This window comes from Rhamphochromis longiceps, linkage group LG7, assembly GCF_057381845.1.
Source record: "Rhamphochromis longiceps isolate RC_006_pf linkage group LG7, R_longiceps_female_GT1.1, whole genome shotgun sequence".
Lineage (NCBI taxonomy): Eukaryota > Metazoa > Chordata > Actinopteri > Cichliformes > Cichlidae > Rhamphochromis > Rhamphochromis longiceps.
Genome location: NC_140563.1, coordinates 31,380,629 through 31,401,652, shown reverse-complemented (window position 1 = coordinate 31,401,652; position 21,024 = coordinate 31,380,629). Strand labels below are relative to the sequence as shown.

The 21,024-nt window shown below is 42.6% G+C and overlaps 3 protein-coding genes across 8 annotated transcripts in view; 1 reads left to right on the top strand and 2 right to left on the bottom strand.

The window, feature by feature from the left end:
• The window catches only part of mbd2 (methyl-CpG binding domain protein 2), a 29,933-nt gene extending 23,935 nt beyond the window's left edge, over positions 1-5,998 (bottom strand). For both annotated transcript variants that reach the window (XM_085413364.1, XM_085413365.1), the window contains exon 1: positions 5,346-5,998. In XM_085413364.1, the coding sequence (XP_085269490.1) occupies positions 5,346-5,458 (113 nt within the window). In that variant the 5' untranslated portion in view covers positions 5,459-5,998. The remainder of the gene's footprint in view (positions 1-5,345) is intronic.
• A 144-nt stretch (positions 5,999-6,142) lies between these two features.
• On the top strand, positions 6,143-17,633 carry lg7h18orf54 (linkage group 7 C18orf54 homolog). Of its 5 annotated transcripts, none has more exons than XM_085413359.1 (15): positions 6,143-8,191; positions 8,824-8,959; positions 9,374-9,533; positions 9,657-9,824; positions 10,241-10,340; positions 10,431-10,491; positions 10,567-10,744; positions 11,050-11,141; positions 11,386-11,494; positions 12,518-12,610; positions 12,805-12,859; positions 12,950-13,001; positions 13,802-13,963; positions 14,091-14,164; positions 16,597-17,633. In XM_085413359.1, exons 2-15 carry the CDS (start codon positions 8,825-8,827, stop codon positions 16,751-16,753), a joined length of 1,596 nt encoding a protein of 531 aa, XP_085269485.1. In that variant the 5' UTR covers positions 6,143-8,191; position 8,824; the 3' UTR covers positions 16,754-17,633. The 5 variants fall into 5 exon arrangements, with proteins under 5 accessions (XP_085269485.1, XP_085269487.1, XP_085269486.1 ...); XM_085413361.1 differs by having other exon boundaries at positions 6,143-8,329; XM_085413360.1 differs by having other exon boundaries at positions 6,143-8,333.
• spag16 (sperm associated antigen 16) lies at positions 17,581-20,978 on the bottom strand. Its single transcript, XM_085413358.1, has 3 exons — positions 19,488-20,978; positions 19,279-19,383; positions 17,581-19,207 (listed from the first exon to the last, which is right to left on the bottom strand). The coding sequence occupies exons 1-3, from the start codon at positions 20,403-20,405 to the stop codon at positions 18,560-18,562; spliced, it is 1,671 nt and encodes a 556-aa protein (XP_085269484.1). The 5' UTR covers positions 20,406-20,978; the 3' UTR covers positions 17,581-18,559.
• Positions 20,979-21,024: the final 46 nt, after the last annotated feature.

The window sequence follows — 21,024 nt, the reverse complement described above, 5'->3', positions numbered from 1 at the left end:
AGTTCCATAGCCTGGGAGCAGAGCAGCTAAAAGCTCTGCTTCCCATGGTGCTGAGGCGGAAAGGAGGCACAGCAAGCTGGATAGAAAAAGAGGATCGAAGTGAGCAGCCAGAAGAGGTAGTGCTTAACAGATTAGAAATGTGAGGAGCAAGATTATGGCCTTGAAGGTGAGCAGAACAAGTTTGTTTTTATCTGGAATTTCACTGGGAGCCAGTGAAACATTGGGGAAACATTGTTTAATCCACTGTGGACTGGCTGGCCATGGGATAAAAGTGGTGGCATCGAGCGACAGACTCCAGTGCACAGTGTAAGCTGGGCTGGGACGTGACGAACCCAGTGGAGGGAAGAGACAGGGACAGGAGGCGTCTCCTCGTCTGCCTAGGAATAAACCTTTTCTGATTATACCTGTACCATCTCGTACCCTGGGTTTCTGGTGCACCAGCTTTAGTGTCTACATAGGCAGCAGCAACAGAAGCAAGAGTTAGTTTTACTCTTCTTCCAGCATTTCACCGAGTGTCTCTAGTGTTAGTCAGGATAATATTATACGGTCTATAACTGAAAGACTCTGTGTTTCCTTATGGCCTGAAATTATTCCGTGTGGGTGTGGAGGGTAAAAAAAGGGTCCTGATAAACATGAGTTTGTGAAACCGGTAGAGGCCTCAGCAGGGCGTTGCTGCTCTTCCAGTAAACTGACCTGTTGTGACTGGTTTTCTTACTGGAAGTGATGAGTCACTTCAAACCAAACTGAAAGTGAGCCTTCAGGATGTGACGGAGCTCAGACGTCTCTGAGCTGCTACAGTGACAGGCCCAAGCTGTGCAGATCAACAGGAAGTAAAGAACAGCCACCGGCTCTGCGGCAAGGCTACGATGCCGCAGAGCTGCACCAGGAGCAACTTCCTCTGCGATCTGACGCAGAATGCTGAGCAAAAAGGAAAAACGTAACAAGCAGCGCTCCAAACTCAACTTTAATCTGCTCTGGAGAAGAGCTGAGGCAGGAGTATTTCTGAGGCAGAGAGACACAGACGCTGAGGTTTTCCTGCCTGAATGCACATTACTGGATAAGAGAAGCGCGGGGGGCAAGAAAAGTGCAGAAACAGTGAAATAGAAGTGACCCTGCATCTCACTCTCAACTGATTTTTTTTTTCATAATTTACTACAACACAGAGATGTTGTGATTAGGGTGCATGGACATGTCCTCCTTCATATGTCAATCACATGCATTTGCAAAATGATGCCTGATTTGTGTGTTTTGTGACCATATGATTCCAGCTAACATGACCTTTAGCTGTGTTCAAAATCATTCTAAAGATCCAAAAATTCTCAAAGGATATCACTAGAATTTAAAGAAACTGCCACCAAATATTCATAACATCAATACATATGCTGGTATTGATATTGGATCAATATTAGCCCAATACGGTCGATACTTGCTTTCTATCCTCTATGTTCCGTATGCAGCAAATAAAGTATTTTATTTAGGAAATGAATATGTAGTATGAAAAATGTCTGACCTTTTCTTATCGACTGTTACATCTTTATTATTTATAGCCTACAGCACATTAAAACAACTGAAGGTGACCCAAAGTGCTTTAGAGACAGACACTTTTATATCCCAGATGTCCAAAAAACATAGTTTGAAAACAAACGAAAAGCTAAAAAGTGTGTTCTGTTTTGTTTTAGTAACTGATTCCGGTGGAAAGTCAGAATAACAGTGATTTAGTGATCAGATACCTTTTATAGCTTAAAAGTAACACTATCAGTATTGGTATTGGCAAGAACAGCCCTGTGTTTACTTGACAATACAGTAAATACAGCGACAGTAAAATTTGCAGTGTCATAGAGCACTGCTAGTAGTAGTAGCAGTAGTAAAAAGCATGATAGAAATACTTTATGCAACACATTTTTGGTAACTCTTTTATGTCCCACTCATTTATGTGTTGTGCTAAAAGAGATATAAACTCAAGCTGAACTGTGGCTGAACTGTACTTTGATGCAATACAAACTTGTACCACAACATGGTGCAATGAGTCATCCATCTATTCTCTTCTGCTTGGTCAATTTGGGATTGCGGGAGGAGCTGGAGCCTATCTCAGTGGGCCTAAGGCGAGAGGCAGGTCACACCCCGGACAGGTCGCCAGTCTGTCGCACGGCACAAGGATTCGTTTTAACTTCTAATTAACCAGGTAAAAGAGTGCACTCTTGCGTCATGGGAAAAAAGCCAGGCCTCTTGAGGTCTGGCCCCTGGTGGTGAAATATTTACATTTGAATAATTACAGAAAATACCTTTAATGTACGCCCTCTTCAAAATAAATCTACACTAATCAGAGCGAACGAAAAACTAACAACGAAACGAAAACAAAATGTAATATACTGAAATTACAAATTAGGAAAAAAAACTGAAGCCTAAGTGACAGGGGAAATGCAGAGATTTGTGCTCTGTAAGATAACACAGAGCCATTGCCTTTAAATGTATGTGATCCTACTCACCCCTAAAGACCCATTTTGAGCCAGGAAAACCCGAGATCACCTACTGATTTCTTCTAAAGCCCCACTTCACCAGCCTCATTCATTTACATTCAAGTCCTCTGATTTTTCAGATCCACTGGTAAAGATCGCTTACATGTCCCAAGGTCACACCTCAAACAAAACGGTGACAGAGCTTTGGCAGGCACTGCTCCATGTTTGTGGAATCAGTTATTACCTGCTGTAAAAGGTGACCTCCATCTCTGCTTTGAAGTCAGGTCAGAATCCACCTTTACTCCCAGACCTCCCCAGCTCACTGCTGGGTGCTGGTGCTTGATAATTCTGTATTCTGTGTCCATTTTTACTTTTTCATGTAATGACATGAGTGTGTATATGAATGTGCATACTTCATACAACACTATGGTCCATGAAAGCTGTGTTTAAATGTGCTTTACACAAAACACAGAAAGTAAAATTCATCTTGCAGTCTATTATTTGAACAGGACACAGTTCCGTCACAGCTGCTGTGCTTGTCTTCAAGGCTATTTAAAAAGCTATTATAGAAAGTTGAAGTGAAACTTCCACAGTCTCTTCCAGCTAACTCAGGCAACAGCAGCACAAATGGCACACCCAGCTTTACGTTTCCCAGCTTTATGAAGCAGACGGTTGGCTGTCTGGGCACAGGGACAGGATCCTCAGTGTTATGGACATTTCCAACAGTAGTTTGCCTCTGACAACATCAGGAGAGAGGCCTAACCCAGCTAGAATGAGTGGTTATCTTACTGTACAGCATTTGGAGATAATAGCTTTACACGATGCCCGCTGGTATCAGTGCAACATGCTGTTCTTTACCCAGCATATGTCAATAAGGGAGTCATGTGGCTGTCAGGAGACGTTAAATAGATGTACAAGTGGCACTGAAGCGAGACACCATGATACATTTTCAGATTCAGACTCTCCTTAAGGTTGATAAAGAAACAGTTACAAAAACAATTTATACATCGACTGTATATCAAAGGTGACCACTATAGCCCCTTTTCCATTAGTTTCTACTCAAATAGACCTGCTCGGCCGGGGTTCCAAGGCGAACCAAGTAGGTACTGAAATGTGATGTCGTCAAACTGCAGGCCAACGATTGGCTAGTCTGTGCCGACACTCAATGAGTTAGGAGAGTGTCTCATTCACTGAAATCAAAAAGGAAATTTGTAATATAAAAAAAGCCCCAGAAAACACAGCAACAATGGAAATGGCTACAAAATGCAACGCCGTGGTCCCAGAGTCCGACAGAAAGTCAACTACTGAGCACCAGGCATATCGTCCACCTTTGTTGTAACATTCATGATGCATACTAATTCCATCAATCTAAATGTAAATGTTTGACAGAAAGCACTTATATAAAAAACAGCATAGATGTATGGGTGTGAATGGGTAAATGAGGGTCCTCAAGTAGAGTAGAAATGTGCTATATAAGAACAGGTCCATTTACCATTTTGGATGACATATTTTGCAGATTCAGTGTTAGAATTTTGTCCACCGCCATTCAGGTTTTTTGGAGCTAGACATGTCAAGGAGTGGAGTGCTAACTTACCAGCTAATGTTAACTTGGTTACACTGTTTGAACCAAACATTTTCAGTGGGAGAAACTTGTTCTTCCAAGTGACTCCAGGCTCAGCATTCTGCAGGTTTCCCCCAGTTTAAAAACGGTACAACTGCATAACGATCTAAACCAGCACCATTGCATAACAATGAGCAGATCAGATCAGTTTCATGCTCATTCATATGCAAATTGTCACAGCAGTTAATCAATGACCACGAGTACTACTCACTGAGAGTTGGAGAATGGCTGCAATCACAGCACTAAACAATACTGAAAGATGTCCTCTTAGATTCCCTCTTTGGCTCAAAGATTGTCATTCCCCTTTTTTTACTTAAGGAGGTCAAGAAGGCAGCTTATGTGAAAAGGTAACGGCCACCTCTGTGAATAGTACTCAGGGCCATTAACGGTCATGACAATTCATTGTTAAGCAATGGTGGTTATGCAAGTGTATTGTTAATAAAGTCAGACTAAATTAATCAACATTCTGGGATTTAGATAGCAGATGCTTACTATTTCTATTTAACTGACTAAAAGCTACAACGTCACTTGTCAAAACTAGAGTTTGTGTGTATGTGTGTGTGGATGGTCTGTCACTACAATTAACCACACAAAAAGACATTTTATTTGTCATTTACTGGCATTAATGGGATCAAAAGAATAAATAGAGAGGTTCAATTTAAAGAGTCAAATGAGCTGACAAACGTGAGGCCTTGAAACCTATATTTAAGCCCTGATAAAACCCAAATGAGTAAGTTCTAAAAACGAAAACTGTGAACACGTTCAAGTCAGACATTTTAATATTGGAGTCTATGGAAATTGACTTACTCTGAAAGTCTGCCTCAGGTGGACTTTAGAGAAACTGCAGGGTTTCTTTTAGTTTTCGTTATTGGTTTCATTTTTGCTCTTATTGCACATTTATGGAGGTATGAGGTGTGTCCACTGTAATCTCAATATCTGGATGAACTTCCCACCAATGTTCAAGCACTTTGGTTTGGCTTGCTTCGGTCATCCAGCTGTTCTTGGCCCCCTGCTGCCACAACTCTGGTCATACAGACATTGTTACATTGTTGTAATGCTGTTATTAAGAATGAATTCTGATTGGCTACTTTGCTACTGTGCACTACATTGTAACTTCTCAGACTGAAGCCGAGCCTCTGGTTGGTCCACTGAGTGTGAACAGAGGTGAGCTCACAAACAGTCCAGAGTCAGCATTGGTACCACAGCCGAACTGCTGACTGATTATCGGTTTGCTGTGTAACCACTGATCGATTAGTGTGATGGGCTACCTGTAGTAGTAGACGTCGCTCTTTCCGGCGCTCAGCCCGGACTTCCTGATCACTTCTTCTTTCTTCCAACCGGGCGGCAGAGCGGGACAGTCCGTCCTCTTTCTCTCCATCATAGCGCGTGTACCGATCCCACGGTTCAGGCTCCTGTCGGATTAATCGATCACTTGGTAAATCCCGGCGTGGACCCCCCAGACGCGCGGCGTGCTGGTGAAAAACCAGCGGAGCGACGTCACGGACGTTACGTTAACGGTGGCTCTCACACTCCCTCCGCCCTGCTTGTTTATGCTGCTTATTTTGGGTCGAACAGAAACAAACACAGTGTTCCGGTTCGGGCTGTTCCGGGTTAAACCGCCTCCAGGTCCGGGTTTACTTCAGTTTACCTCCTGAGAGAAGCAACGGCTCATCCGGGGATCCGATCTGATCTAAAGTGAACTGAACTGAACTGAACTGAACTGGACCAACGGCAGGCTGTGACGTCTGAGATATCACACACACACACACACACACACACACACACACACACACACACACCGCGATTAAACTCAGACGCGCACGCTCACACGCACAGACACACTCCCCCAGAGATCGTCTTGAGATCAGAACACTCACTCAGAAACAGACTCTATCAATCTATAGTCTGAGGTATGAATAAACCTGTAAACGTTTGCATAATAATAATAATAATAATAATAATAATAATAATAATAATAATAATAATAATAATAATAAATTATTGTTTACAAAATAAAATTGAATATTATTTGAAAGTCATAATTTTTTTTTGCAAAAATAGATAAATAAATAAACAACCATGAACTGAATTCGTCATGGAAACATATAACCCAATATTTGCAAGGTCTGATCAACTTAATCGACCATGGCACTATGGGAGTACAATAGACTGCATATTAAAGATGGAGGTAGCCACTGATTTTTGATTCCACATTTTAGACTATAGACATTCACTCCCCAAAAATGAATCACAGACATCTGGAACTGTTTCATGGTCGAGCAGAGAGAGGGGCAGGCATGCAGTGAGTGTTAAAAACTATGAAAAGTGTCACTGCAAACACACTCTGTGCTTTTCAGACTTTACAGTTATCCCATCCTATCGCTCCGTTCTCTACTCTGTGTCCTCTGTCCTCTTTTTTTCTGTCCTCTGGTTGGTCCACTAAGAGGCAAAAAAGTTGGTTATCTACCCTATCCACGTCTTTTGACACCAACCCCGATTGGTGCCAGAACACAATAATCAGATGATTTCTGATGAGTGGTATTTGGCAACAATTAGGGAGGAAGAACTCCTTTTAAGAGGAAAATACCTCTGCTTACACTTGTTTTTTGTCGTGTTGTTTTTTTGTTTGTTTTTTAATTTCCCAGATGGCCTTATATTTTCGTCTATGCGATAAGTTTGTGTCGACATGTTATGCTGGTGCTTTCTGGTGCCTGCAGTTTCAGGGGGAGTGATCCCTCTTTCTGTGTTATTCAACATCCCCACACCTCCTGGCTCACTGACGTCACAAACTCTGGGTTAAAGGGGCCTGCAGCAGAGACAGGAACCCCGGAAAAATACTTGGTCGTCCCAACATGGCTAACCTACAGTTCTCTCTGAGAAAGAAGTGAAAGCGGATTTTTTTGTAAAAACGGTTTTTTACAATGTAACTAAACCAATAGTGATGAAAAGGAAGACGTGCCCTTCTGCTTATGAAGTTATCACAGGACAGAACAAACAGGGTGTTAAATATGCAGCCTTTTAGTATAAATTAATGGTGCCCCCCGAAATAAATACACAAATAAATAAATAAATAAATTGGTGAATTTCAACAAAATGGTTTTTTTAAACAAAAAATGAGCATGATGTTTTTAAAATGGTTATATGCTAGATGTACTTTAATTAGTCCAGTAAATTAACAACACATTAATAAGTTATCTGAAGGAATTAAGTCCTGCTACCAGTGATATTCGAAAGCTTTATTAGTTTATTATTATTTTTATTACTCTTGTTGTGTCGTGTTAATATTGTCTTTTCAACTCTTGTGTGTGTGTGTGTGGGTGGGTGGTGGTGGGTAGATTATCACAATTATCTCAATTTAATAATTTAATCCCAACATTAAACTGTATATAATCCCCCCCCCCCACACACACACACACACACACACATTTCAGCTCTGTGTGGGAGTCTTGACCGCTGTTTTTCCAGTCTCAACAGTGTCTCCTCTCCTTTCCCTGCTCTCACTAACACCTCCTCAGACACCGTGGCGCACTCAGAGACGGAAGAAGGGGAATAATAATAATTCCGGTGACACCAAATCATTATACTGTCGTCAGTGCAATAATTGCTTACAATTGAATTTTAGAAATAAAACAAGACAATTTTTCTCTCTTTTTTGGGGGCATTCACGTGGACTTGTTTTCATAACTCAACGGAGTTCATCTTTAAATTCGGCATATCTTACACACACAAACGATTATGCGTTCTAATATAATGTAAACTTTATTTGCTCTTTCACTCATGTATACCATGTTTCTGCATCACGATAAGCCACTGATGGCGGTAGTTAAACATATTAATCTGTCTGTAACAGACACCGAAACTTTCTTAAGATCATAACACACCTTAACTGTGTAAACCGTACTTATATATGAAGCATGTGTTTACCGATACTATGATTATTATTAATGACCAGATTCTTTTAACGGAGTTTGGTGGCAGCGTCTGCCGGGTACCGGAAGTGGCTCCGGCTAACTGTGAGCTAGCTTTACCCGGGATCCTTTGAATTTGCAAGCGTCAGTGTACGCAAAAGGGTTGGGCACGGAGTACAGTGAAAAGGAGGCATTTCGGAGTAGAAGTATGAGTGTTTTATATTTGTTTTATTTGATAAAGATTCAGGAAGTTTGAGGAAGTGCCTGGTTAAGATTTCCGTTAACACCCTAGCAGCGCTGCTAAGTTGAACTTTAACATCAGTGAGAAAACTTTTGCGACATTTGTGAGTACGTTGAGCCAGAAACATTTGTGTAGCACGTTATAAACTCTGTATAAACACTAAACTGTTGCTGTACGTATGGGGTTTAAATCTGCCATGTAACGGTCTGTTTAGTTTATTTTTTGTTCGATGTTTTTGGGGTTTTTTGCTGCATAGCTCAGAGCTCGGCTAAAGGCAAGCTAGCAAACAAACGCAGTCTAAAGAAAGCCCTTTACTGTCCCGTTTAAAGCGAAAACCGGCAAAGCTATCACTGACAACAACCTGACACATACTCCGCAAGGTGGTTAGCTTTCTAACGTCTCAAACAGCTGCTTTTGCACAGGTAGCTCCACGCCTACTTGTGGAAGGTTTAAATCACAGCTGGCATGGCTCTGATTGGGCATGTCAGCTGTGAATAAACAAATGCTGATAACAGTTTTAACACCTCTGTAAACATTTTAACCATTATTCCCTCGACGTTTAGCGATTTAAAATGTACTCTTCTTGTTTTTTGACAGCATGGAGTACAGCGGTCCATTGGGCCACTCTCTGTCACCAGAGTCCACGGTGACCTCCCTACTATCCAGTTCAGGTTACCTGAGGAGCAGCCTGCTGCCTCCTCAACACGACACCAGCTTCAGATACAAAGACAGAGTGGGTGGGATTACTTTCCACAGCAGGAATGGACAGAATGAAGAAATCTCCCTTTGTTATTTTATCTGTTTCTGGGTTCTGTTCTGGGTGTTATCAGGAGAGCTTCTCTCCTGACAAATGATGATGTTCTCTTTTTGATTGTGACAGAGTTTAAAATTGTTTCATTTTCCAGTAAAACATTGAGGAAAAACTGGTAAATTCAGAAAAAAATATGTGAATTTGTTTTAAAAGAAAAGAGTAAATTCATGTGAAGTTCATGAGGAAGTGTGTGAGAGGTGTATGAGAGATAACTCAAACATTTATGTGAGAGGGAAAACATTTTTAAAAAGTCTGAAATTTGTTGTTCTTTTCTTATCAAAAACTTTAGTGATGAGGATTTTAAAACAGGAAGCCTACACTACTGTCTGATTGCAGGAGTATGACTCGGCTTCGGCGGCTCTGGACGCTTACATCAAAGACTTTGAGAGGAGTCGTCAGAACCGCGACTCGTCGTTGACTGGAAAGCTGGTTCTGCCACAGAACCTACCCTCCACTCCGTGCAGGCACAGAGTGGGCACGCTCAGAAACAAAGATGGTAGGTCCTGCTGAGGGTCAGGTATCTTATAACGTTGATATATCTTGGTGCTTTTTATGTCTTCTGTGGTTTTATGTTATCTGAGTGATTCATCTACATTGCATTTTTCTCTTTTTGTTTCAGTTCTTAGGGAGCGTTTGACCGAGAGAGAGCTAGACTTCCTGAACCTCCCCGTGAGCCCCCTCCATCACCGCGTTAACTGGGACAGACACTCCATGACAACAGATGAACTGCTGTCCGTCCCTTTCGACGGCTCGATGCCCATCACCCACACCACCGCCTTCATCCAAGGTTTTTACACATTTCATACTCAACCTTTAAACTCTTAAACACGTGTTTGTACATTTTTTAGTTTTCTTTGATCTGTATGATGTCAGTAAGAGTAGGGATCTGTGATTTCGTAGAGTCCAAGACTGAAAATGTGGAGCTGGAAGTAAATGCATCCCTCACCATTTTTCTCAGTCTGAAGTTTTTAAATGTGACAATCAAGAATCTGCTCTTATACCAGTTCATTAAAAACATCTACAATGTAGTCTTCATTCATGTCATTAAATCCACCACTTTTACCTAAAAACATCCTGGCATCTGCCTTTAAACGCATAACTTCTGCAGCTCAGACTCTATAATCAACATTAAATAATCCATAGATGATTCAGTAATAACAGAAGTGATGACTTTTGCCTCACTCCTCTCCTCTGCTGGTCCAGACCTCCTGTCCTGGCCTGCAGCCTCCCAGACCTGCCCCTCATCTACCTGTAGACTCCTCCACCATCACTCTCTTCCACCGACGACGTCCAGGAGCTCCAGGTTTGAACTGCTTCCTTTCTCGTTCAGATCGACCAGGCATATTTCCTGGTCGATCTGAGTTACAGGTTATTACTTTCCCCTCCTCCCTAGGTGCAGAGACAGGCCGAGGGCCGCCACTTTTAAACCAGGTGCTCACATCAGCAGTTTTAAGGTGACCCTCACTGTCTTTTCTGGATTATTCTGAGACTGTAGCAGTGTCATAAACACAGTTGCTTCCCCTTTTCAGAGATCAGAGCAGGCCCCGGTATCCTCGTCGCTCCACCTCCCTCACTGGTTCACCAGTAACAAGGCTGACTTGGACTGTTCGGGAATCACCAGTGTGCCCGACCTGAAGTACCCAGCATGGCTCCAGGGGTGTGACCTCAGCGAGCCGCCTGCACAGTCAGATCTGTGGGACGACCACGGTAGCTTCCTCGACTACATATGCACAAACCTTCCAAGATGTCATAGTATTTCATCATCATTTAACAGATTGTGATTATTAATGTTAAAGATAAATCTATTAATAGGTTATTCTTTATTATTTTATATTAAGCAGCCCATCAGTGTGTAGAGTCATAAATATGAGCTTTTAAAACTGATCTAGTGAGGGGAAATGTTGAATTTGATATTGGACTGGGTGGGTGGAGTCTATCCCAGGGAAGTAATTTCACCATTAAACTATGACTATTTTCTGTTTATTTGAAAGGGTCATATTTGTTTTTTCCAGACGTTCTCCCACCTGGATCTCCCAGAACCAGAGCTCCATCCTGGGTAGCAGACCTGGAGAAAGATGAAGATCCTGACCAGACACCTGCAGAGGTAAGAGAAGCAGCTGCAGCGCAACTGTCAGTTGTATGGTCCTGCTGCTCTCGTTGTTCATGAAGACTGTAGAGCTTCTGTGGAACTGTGCTTTCCTCTGGACTCTTTGTGTGTTAAAGAACGCCTTATGATGTGGTCAAGTGCTCTAAATAAACCACATTCTGTCACATGTGTGTCCCAAAGGCAGAAAAAGAGCTTCATCGGTCAGTTGATGAAGTAATAGGTTTTCTCTGTGTGTGCTTAGGTTGGCAGCCAGCAGGCGCTCAGAGACCTGAGGCTTCAGTTTGCTGAACAGATTTCTTTGCTCACTACAGAGAGGAAGAGCTCAGACGTTGTGATGAACATGTACCAAGGTAAAAACACAAGTCTTTGAGTATGTAATGTTAAAAATTCGAGGTGTAAACAAAATAGGTCCGGAATTGTTCTCTGTAAATCACCACAAACATAACTTTCCGATCTCTATTCGTGTGACTTTCAGAAAATATAAATTAAAGTTAAAGTACAGTTAAAGGTTTACTGCTTTGACGCACAAAAGAGACCCAGTGACCATCACAGAGGCAAATCAGGGTTCCTGCAGGTCATTAAAAAGTTTAAAATCATGTAAAGCAAAGAGTTAAAATGACTGGGCTTCTTTGCTTGGGCTGATGGATAGATGGACTAATAACAGACAATACTCAGCTCTGAAAAACAAACTAATCCTAGAGTCGACGAAAAAAATACATTACATTGGATTATTGCACTGTTGAATATTGTTTAGTCATTCTTTACTCATTGATTGCATATCACGGAAGGCCATAATCACAATGACATCACTAACTGGGTTTGGATTCTGTATTCTGAAGGTGTTATTGCTTCAGATGCCAACATATTGTCTTTAGAGCCTGAAGTCACCACATTTCAGATATCAGTGTATGAGTGCATCACACACACTGACGGAGATGGCTGCTAATTAGTGCCAAGTAACACCCAAATTCAATTCTTCACTCACCTTCACTAGACCCCAGTGTTCTTAGACAATCTGTTCATACAATTAACTGCACAGCAGCCATATTAGATGCTCCAAAAGGCTCCAGCAGCACAAACAGGGTTCAGATGTTCAGGTCAGAGAACTGTTGGGGACTGACTCAATTCTGGAACTTGGGACTAAACAGAGATCTAAAACTAGCAGCTGTACAGAACGTGGTCAAGAGGTACAAGAGAAGATCCTCTTGAACATGAGACTGGCCAAATTCAATTCATATAGTCTTATTTTCTTATTTTTCCCCTTTCAACCACACCTCCTATGACAACCTTTCACTCTTTTAAACTTTTCTCTTTTTTGTTGTTGTTTTTGTTCTTCGCTAAACTTGTTTCTGATGTGTGTTCCCACCTGTCAGACAACAGGATCGAGTCTCTGATCCAGAAGGCGGACCAGGTGTTAAACTCTCTGTCTCGGAGTTCTGGACAAGCAGAGAGTCCTGCAGATCCAGGTAAAACCGGGATTCATTCAAAGGAGCAGGAAGTCTTTTACACTGAATAACACTTATACCAAAGTTTTTGTTGTTGTTGTTTTTTAAAGCACAGCTGTGTCTGGTTCTCGTTGTGACTGTTTAAGCAGACTTATTACCAACAAGCTGGAAATGAAGCAGGTATCCGATCAGTTCTTTGTTTCTGTTGTTGTCAGTGAGTCCTGTGAAAACTGAGGAGCTGCTGCACCATTCTCCCTCACACTGTCCTCTGTGAGTAAGACTCATTTACACTTCTGGTGTGTTATGATCTGCTGCAACTCCACGCAGACTCATATATGTGGTGGCATTTTAACCCTGCAGAGACTCAGCAACAGGAGGCTGCACAGAGGAGCTGACTGACAGGGGAGCAGAGGTAGGTTTACTGTCATGTTCTACAATGTCAGCTAATTGTGTGATTTTCATTTATTCTCGTCTCCTGAGTGATGCCCAGATGTGAAACACATTAACCTTTCAGGTCAGTGGACAAGGCCTCCTACTGCAGTGAGCCTGTTTGACTCACTACAGTAGTTTTTCTTTGTATTCACATTAGACTGGTTGAATTTAAAGGCTTTTTAGGCAATATTAGTTTTTTCTTTTTAAACACAATAATTTACCTATTAAATATACGTTTAGCACTGGGGGTCTTATAAAGTAAATTCTGAATTTCTGTTTTGGATGGGTTGTAAATATTTTTCGTCACATAACTATGAGAACTTATTCATATTCCATCATTGGCACAATTTGTGTCTCTAAATATGTGATTTTTTTCTACCAAATGAAACTGTAATATTTCAAAAGTTGTGGCCCTTCTCATGTAAAAAGTAGTTGTGTTGATTGCTTCGGTTTTATTGTAATAACTTGAGCTAACTTGTGTAATTTTGTAATAAACAAGTATCACATAATCTGTATACAGTATTAGCTTGTGCTCATTGTGTCCCACTGTTATTCAGTTGATTCGCTGGTGTGATCATACATGTGTTGCAGAATGTTTGTGATAGCCTATTGGGTTTTTACAAACCAGATCAGCCCAGTTGTCAGGGTTTTTTTTCCTAAGGCTGAACAAATGAGTGCTAGTCAACTCAGTTGAAGGCCTTCTCTACATCTACTGGCAAAACAGTTGTTTCTGAAGCTAGTGTTGTTTGTAATATCCCCCTTTTGTTTGTGCTCTCCCAGGATTTGAGTCATGAAAACAGCATCTGGAAGCAGCCTGGTCCGGTGGAGGCTCTGAAACAGATGCTGTTCAGACTGCAGGCTGTGGAGGCGGAGCTTCAGCGACAACAGCAGCCACCAGCAGCTCTGACTCTCTCAGAGTGGCTGCTGACATCAGCAACACAGGTACAAGGAGCCAGGCTGGCTTGATACAGATCTTTAGAAAAAGTGGATAATAAAATGCTAATCTGTGTCTGAGTTTAACGTTTAAGGAAACAAGATTTAAATTATTAAGAGTCTGTTTGTGTTGCAGTGGTCTGTTGGTAACGCAGAGCTGCAGGAGCTGCAAGAGCTTCAGAGTTTTCCTGGTAGACCATCACTAGAGAGGTAACTGACTCCGATCAAGTTATTTATCCCTTTAGAAAGAATGTGGAGACTGGACTGATAACCTGTGCTTACAGTTTAAAGACAACTGCATCAAAGACACCACTTTTGCTTCAGGCAAAAATTAAAAGCATTATTTTACTCAAAACGTCACTAGAAACTATGTCAAGAAATCAAATGCCATCCTGTCTTGTAAGGCAAAGGGGGGTCCACACAGGAAACAACTAGCAATGATGTGGCAGCCAGCAACTAGAAACTCAGTGACATTTAGTAACTCATAGTGAGTATGGGCCGAATAACCACTGGTGATGCAAAGCAATACTACTACTACTGATGATGATGATGATGATGATGATGATGATGATGATAATAATAATAATAATAAATTAATGTATTTTTGAAAACTCCAAGATAAGTCCTTTTGTTCTACTTTCAGATTTTAGATAAAAGACAGTCAGCTTCTGGGTGTGAATCCTGCGTTTTTCCGATGGTCAGCAGGGGGCAACATCTATGGCTGTTGAAACAAGTCAGAGTCTGTAGAAGTCTATGAGAAAGTGACCCAACATCTTACTTGACCTGTTACCTTAAGCTGGGCAAACACTGTGGGATTTTGCGTTATTCAGCTCCTGCTCAAACTGCACGACTGACTCGCAGGGGTTAGAAGTTCGTAGGTCACGTTGCAGGGTCTCTATGCTCTATGCTCTGATGCGACCTGAGTGCTTACACTGTGCGTCCATAATATGAAGGTTATAACAGAAAATCTGTCGCTCACTCTCCCTCTCTGTCTTTCACTCACACAGACACGCACACCACCACCGTCAACTTTGCTAAATTGCTAATGAAAAACATTGATAAGGCAGCTGGGATTGATCAGCAATGTCCATCCAATTATTTTCACGGTTGTTGTGGTCGTGATAATTTTGTGAGGCCACATCGAAAAGGCTCGGATGAGCTTTCCAAAGTTCTACAAGTTGTGCCTCCATCGCTTGTGTCCAGATCACACGCTGCACTGCTGTGCTACTCCGTCTTTTCACTTTCATTTCTGTGTTTGTGCGTGCGCAGTGTGAGAGGCTGCGGTGACACCCTCACGACGGCCGACAGGATTTCAAACAGGTTTGATTTTCTTACGACCAAGCGATTGATTATTTGGGAGCTGGTCGTGAGGTGTTAATCGCTTCTGTTACCCCACGTATACTACGCGATGCACGACACACGATGAAGGCGAAACTCGGGCCGATCCCCAAAACGGTTGCACGACTGAAAAATCGGCTCAAAATGAGCCAAAAATCGCACCGTGTCTGCCCAGCATTAGTAAACACTTTCACGATGAGTTTATGGTCTCTGTTGCTAGTTTAAAGTCTTACTGAGTCAAATGTGATTATTAGGGCTGTGTGATATGACCAAAATCTCATATCCCGATATAAGACATCTATCATTCCGATAACGATATAAATCACAAAAATGTAACATTTTCTGTAAATTCTGTGAATCTCGGGCAGCTCGACTTGCATGAAGTGTTTTCAGCTGGGCGTCATGTACCTGGAGTTATGACTTTTAGCCGATGCATGAATTTATACATTTTTAGACATAAGTTGTAACGGCCGCGTTTTCTTTGTGAGTATTTATTACACGGCGTGCTGCGGGGAAAAGCCTGTTCTAACGTTTGAGTCTAAGGTTTATTTTTTAGCACCTGGCGGCTCTTTTTTGCTTCTCATCTGTAAACACTCCATACTCTTTCACGGGATTTAGTTTATTTTGAAAAGTCTCAACAGGATCTTGAGCTTTATTGTGGAAAGGTTAATATGCAAAACAAACAAGCGGATGGCGGAGCCACGCCATTGTTTTACCGTCGTGGTTGCTAACGACAACGTGTAAAAACAGTCGCTTGTCCGTCCGTAGTGTGGTTATATTAAATATAAGGGAAAGAGAGAACTTTAACAAATTAATATAACCACTACAATGACCATCAAAACGATGAAAAAATATTGCCGTAAACATTATATTTTTCCGCAATATGAAACGATAGACGTTTTTATATCGTCACCCGATATATATCGTTATATCGAACAGCCCTAGTGATTATTACATTTGAAGTAAAAGAAGGATCATAAAACAGGATGTAAGTTAGTGACTGACAAGTCATCCGGTGTCCTTCAGAGCCCTCAGTTCTCATGTTGGCATTCAGAAAGCTGAGGTGGTGGTGGCTCACAGTCCCGAGAAACAGAGTCCTCATCCATGGAGAACACACCTGCACTTTCATTCCCATAGGGTCTCCTCTTCCTCATCCTCACCCTCTTCTTCTAAGCCCAATAGTTCAAAAACAAGATTTCAAAAACTTGGGTGACATTAAACGCATCTTCATCCACCACCACAGTATGTACATCAGTTTGACTCCAGTTTAGGGTGAGTAAAGCATGCATGTTTTTCCTCCTCAGAGCTCTGCATCATCTGAACCGCCTGAAGATGCTGGTGGAAGAACCCAGACAGAAACACAGAGTGACAGAGGAAGAGAAGGACGACGACGAGGGGCGCTACTCGTCCTCATCTGTCGACAGACTGGTCTGTTCTCAGCAGGAACCCTCCAGAAACTGAACATTCAAAGGAAGCTCGCTGTGCCAAAAGCCTCAATAGTATCTGCACTGTGTTTGTGTATTTTTTTTATAAGAAAGTGCAATTTTTTAAACACTAATACAACTCAGTTTAAACTATACCCTAAACCTTTAGAGTCAGGAAGTTTCCTGGACTGTTCTCTTTCTCAGACTCTGAGGAAGAGTCAGAACACAGCGATAATTTAAAAGAAGAGAAGAAAACGTGAAGGACAGACTCCGAGACGAGAAAAACATGCCACATCTTTTATATTTTGAATGTGTCTCAGGGGTTTGTGAATGCAACAGTATGGATGGATGGGCTTGATGCTTGTTGGTGCACAGACCGTTTTGTATTGATGGGTTTCATTCTGTTTGTAGACAGACTGTTGGTGCCATAAAGATTTACACACACTCATTCCTGTTGAAAATGAAGAGGTTACCGGGCAGTGTTCAGCCAGAGGGAAGAAAGATCATCAGTGCTGTTGTCAGTGATAGCTTTTCAGTTCCTTGCAGGTAAAACTACAATAAATTGCTTTTGCTGTAGAAAAGATGTACACGTGGAAGCACAACGTGTACTACTGTGACAATCCAGTCCGATTTTCTGAAGACTCAAGACTCGTGGATTGAAAATTGAAGTATTGAGCCATGGGTTGGGGGGACCAGGGTGTTCAGATGTCTATCTTTATCTGGGACTGCACAGCATTTTTTATCAGGGAACGTTAAAAGTCACCAAAATTAACAACCTTTGCTGATTTTGTCGAATATCATAGAAACTAACAAAAAAAGAAGCAGAAAGATTTGAAGAAATGTTTTTTGTCTCTTTTGCTTGAGTTGTTTTTTTGTTGGGTTTTTTTTGCAGAGGGAGGAAAAAGTTTGTGACACGGTAAATGTGTGTCGTAACTGAATAAAAATTACAATTGTCAGATATGGCTTTTTTTTTTTAAAAAGGATGCCAATTTGTAGCTCCACCCAAATGGAAACCCAAAAACTGTTAGCAGACAGAAGAAGAGCTGGGAAAAAAGCATAAATGAAGACTGTCACATGAGACCATGAGACTTACTCTCTCTATATATATATACATGCTAAATGATACTCTGATAACATTCAATTGATTGTATTTGTAAGTCAGATAAAGACCATTTCACTCAGAGTTGTTCTTCATACATCTTCAGGTTCAGGTTACCATAAGTAGATTTGTTCTGCAGCTGTGAGTCATCCGTCCTCACATGCATACTCAATACAGCCATAACAGACAAAAAATGTACATAATACAAAAAAAAAAAAAAAGATCAGCACATTTGAATCTGACAGTAAAACTAGGGGACGATCATTTAGAAAATTATCATTTTTCAACTAAAGGATGAAACCATCAGGAAAGACGCAAAGGTCAGAGCAGGAGTAATGCAATTTTCCCATGGACTAACAATCAGACTTTATTTATTGATCAGAGGAGTTGCCCCCTGCTAGGTCATTAGAAAGAATGCAGGTTCATAGTACTGCATCAGTTTCACTTTTCAAACATCAAAGACATGAAACCAGATGGTGTTTCCTCCATCCTCAGGATGACAGGACTCATACTGGCACAGAGGAACTTTAACCCTCTGATGCAGGAAGTATTTTTATTCACCTCGGGGTGAAGAAGACACTTGATGTTAAATGTTTAATGTGTGCTTCTAGCTGCTTGTCTTTGCACAGCTCTCATTAAACATGTTTTGGTTTACAACCTCCATGGTGTCACTTCTTTGATTAATACAACTAAAAGTTCACGTCAATCTCAGATATCGATCACTACTCAATCAGAAATCTTATGTTACGACCAGATGTTAACCCTCCCATCACTCCCTGCCGAGATCACAGTCTCCCCCTTGTGGTCAAAGGTCACACTCTGCACACTGTCCCTGTGGCCCTCCAAGCTGCTCACACTGCCAGAGTCTACCTCCACCAGTTTCACCAAACCGTCGCTGCTGGCAACCGCCAGCATCTTCCCTGAGTGGTTAAACGCCACTTGGTTGGCACTAAGCGGCCCGGTATCTCCAGCGGCCATCGGCGATGTGGGTTTTCTCATGTCCCACGTGTTGACGATGCCAGAAGAGTCACAGGAGGCCACCATGCTGGTCGCTGAGCTGAAGGCAGCATGGTTGCAGGGGTGATAATGTCCAAGAAAGGTGGTGGTGCAGACACCTAGCCTGGCATCCCACAGGGCGATGGTTTTGTCAGCGGAACAGGTGAGGAGGAGGTTGGAGGAAGGTAGGAAGCAGACGCTGTTGACGGAGGCGGTGTGTTGGCGCAGTGTGAGGCGACAGCGCTGGCTGTTCAGGTCCCACAGCTTGGCGGTTCTGTCAGCAGAGCAGGAGGCCAGGAAGTGACCACATGAGTGAAAGGAGCATGCCCAGGTGGGCTGGGCATGGCCAGAGAGCATCAGTACACAGCAGCCACGAGAGAAGTCCCAGAGCCGCACCTGCAGGAAGAAGTACACATCTGTAACCAATGAGGTGGGTTTATTCTGTGTTGTCATCAGGACCAACTTACTGTCATGTCTCCGCTGGTTGTCGCTAATTTTGATCCATCAGGGTGAAAGCTACAACCGGACAGCCAATCAGAGTGACCCTCACCAGTCAGCAGCATCTCACCCACCTGGCAACACAGTAGGGGACATCACACGTCAGTGCATCATCCAATCAGAGTGACCCTCACATGTCACCTCCCCACCTCCTCTTAGAGCTTTCACCTCCTCTCACCTTTTCTCTTTCTTCTGGGAGAACCCACAATCTCCAGGTGCTGTCATCACTGGCCGAGACAAGGATCAGTTTTCTTGGATGCAGGTCGATGCAGCTGATTGGCTGCTGATGCGCTCTTATAGAGCATGCGAGGCTGAAAGATGCAAAGCTTTTGTGAGAGTTCATTTGTTCCAGGTAGGTCCTTGGGAGCCCACTGCAGGGGGGGAACTCCGAGTCCTTCAGGCGTGCAGTGGTCTTTGCTGGTGGTTTCTCCTTCCTCCTCTCCTCCTTCACCTGCGCTGGTGTAGGGTCTGTGGTGCTTTGCAGTCTCTCTCTGTGGAAGCTGAGGAGCATCTTCTGCCTGACAGCTGTTTGGTATTTCTCCTCCAGCTGCCTGAGCACGGGGTCGTACGACTGCAGATGTTTCTTCAGTTGTTTGAAGTCCTCTGTGAGCCTCCTTTTGTCCTCGGAGACTCGCCGGTGCTGCAGCCGGTGAAAGTCCCGCTCCCTCTGTATCCTCACTAGGCTCGCTCCTGCACCCAGCACCTCCTCCCTGAGCAGCTCCGTCTCTGCGCGCACCGCCTCCAGCTCGCTCTGGAGGAGGCGTCGGTGTGTGAGAGCATCGGGGATGAAGTAGACCCCCGGGGCCGCCGTGGCTACGGTGTTCAGGGTGTCTGTGAGGCGCCTGAGCGCCGAGCCGTACCACTCCACCTCGAAGCGGCTCAGAGTCCGCGTCAGGCCGGCTCTGCGCAAGAAGTTCCTCAGGAAGTCGTCCACCGCCTCGGGGATGTTAGACAGAGTTTGCGCTTGTGGCGGTTCAGAATTTCTCTTGGGAGCTGCTGAGGAGGAGAGAGCCTCCTCAGACTTCTCCTCCTCTTCGTCCTCCTCAGCACTGCTCCTCTCCTCCACTTCCTCCGCTCCTCGTCTTGTGTCTGACATTTTCTCCCCTTCGCCTCGGAGCTTATTGTTTACGCGTTGCTATGGTATTAGCTCTGCGTTGCTTAGCGTGTTACCACGGTAACCGCGTGACCCCCTGCGTATGCGTTTGCTTAATAGGTTTTGTGGTTATTAAAATGCATACATATTTTACATTTTAAATGTTTTTAATTATTTGTTTTCATGCTTTCGTTTTTATTTCCTGTTTTTCCTTCAAGTGTTCTCCCTCTCTCTCGCATTCTCTCTCTCTCTCTCTCTCTCTCTCTCTCTCTCTATCTATCTATCTATCTATCTATCTATCTATATATTTTTAAAATATATATATTTTTAAATATTGTAAAATATTGATTATACAAATATTACTTTCTCATCATAACGGTGTACATTTAAGAGGAAAAAAATGTAACTTACAGAGGTTATAAAGAAAAAGTCCTAAATTTTCACTTTAAAGTCATACGTTTGTAGTAATTTTCGGATATTAAAGACACATATATACAAGACGAAATAACTGTGATTTTATTTTTCAGTTGCTTTTAACACTTTTAACAGCTGTCTTTTTACTCCAGCACGTACACCACTTTTAACTACTAGAAGGGATGAGATTTAGAGAGGAAAACACACA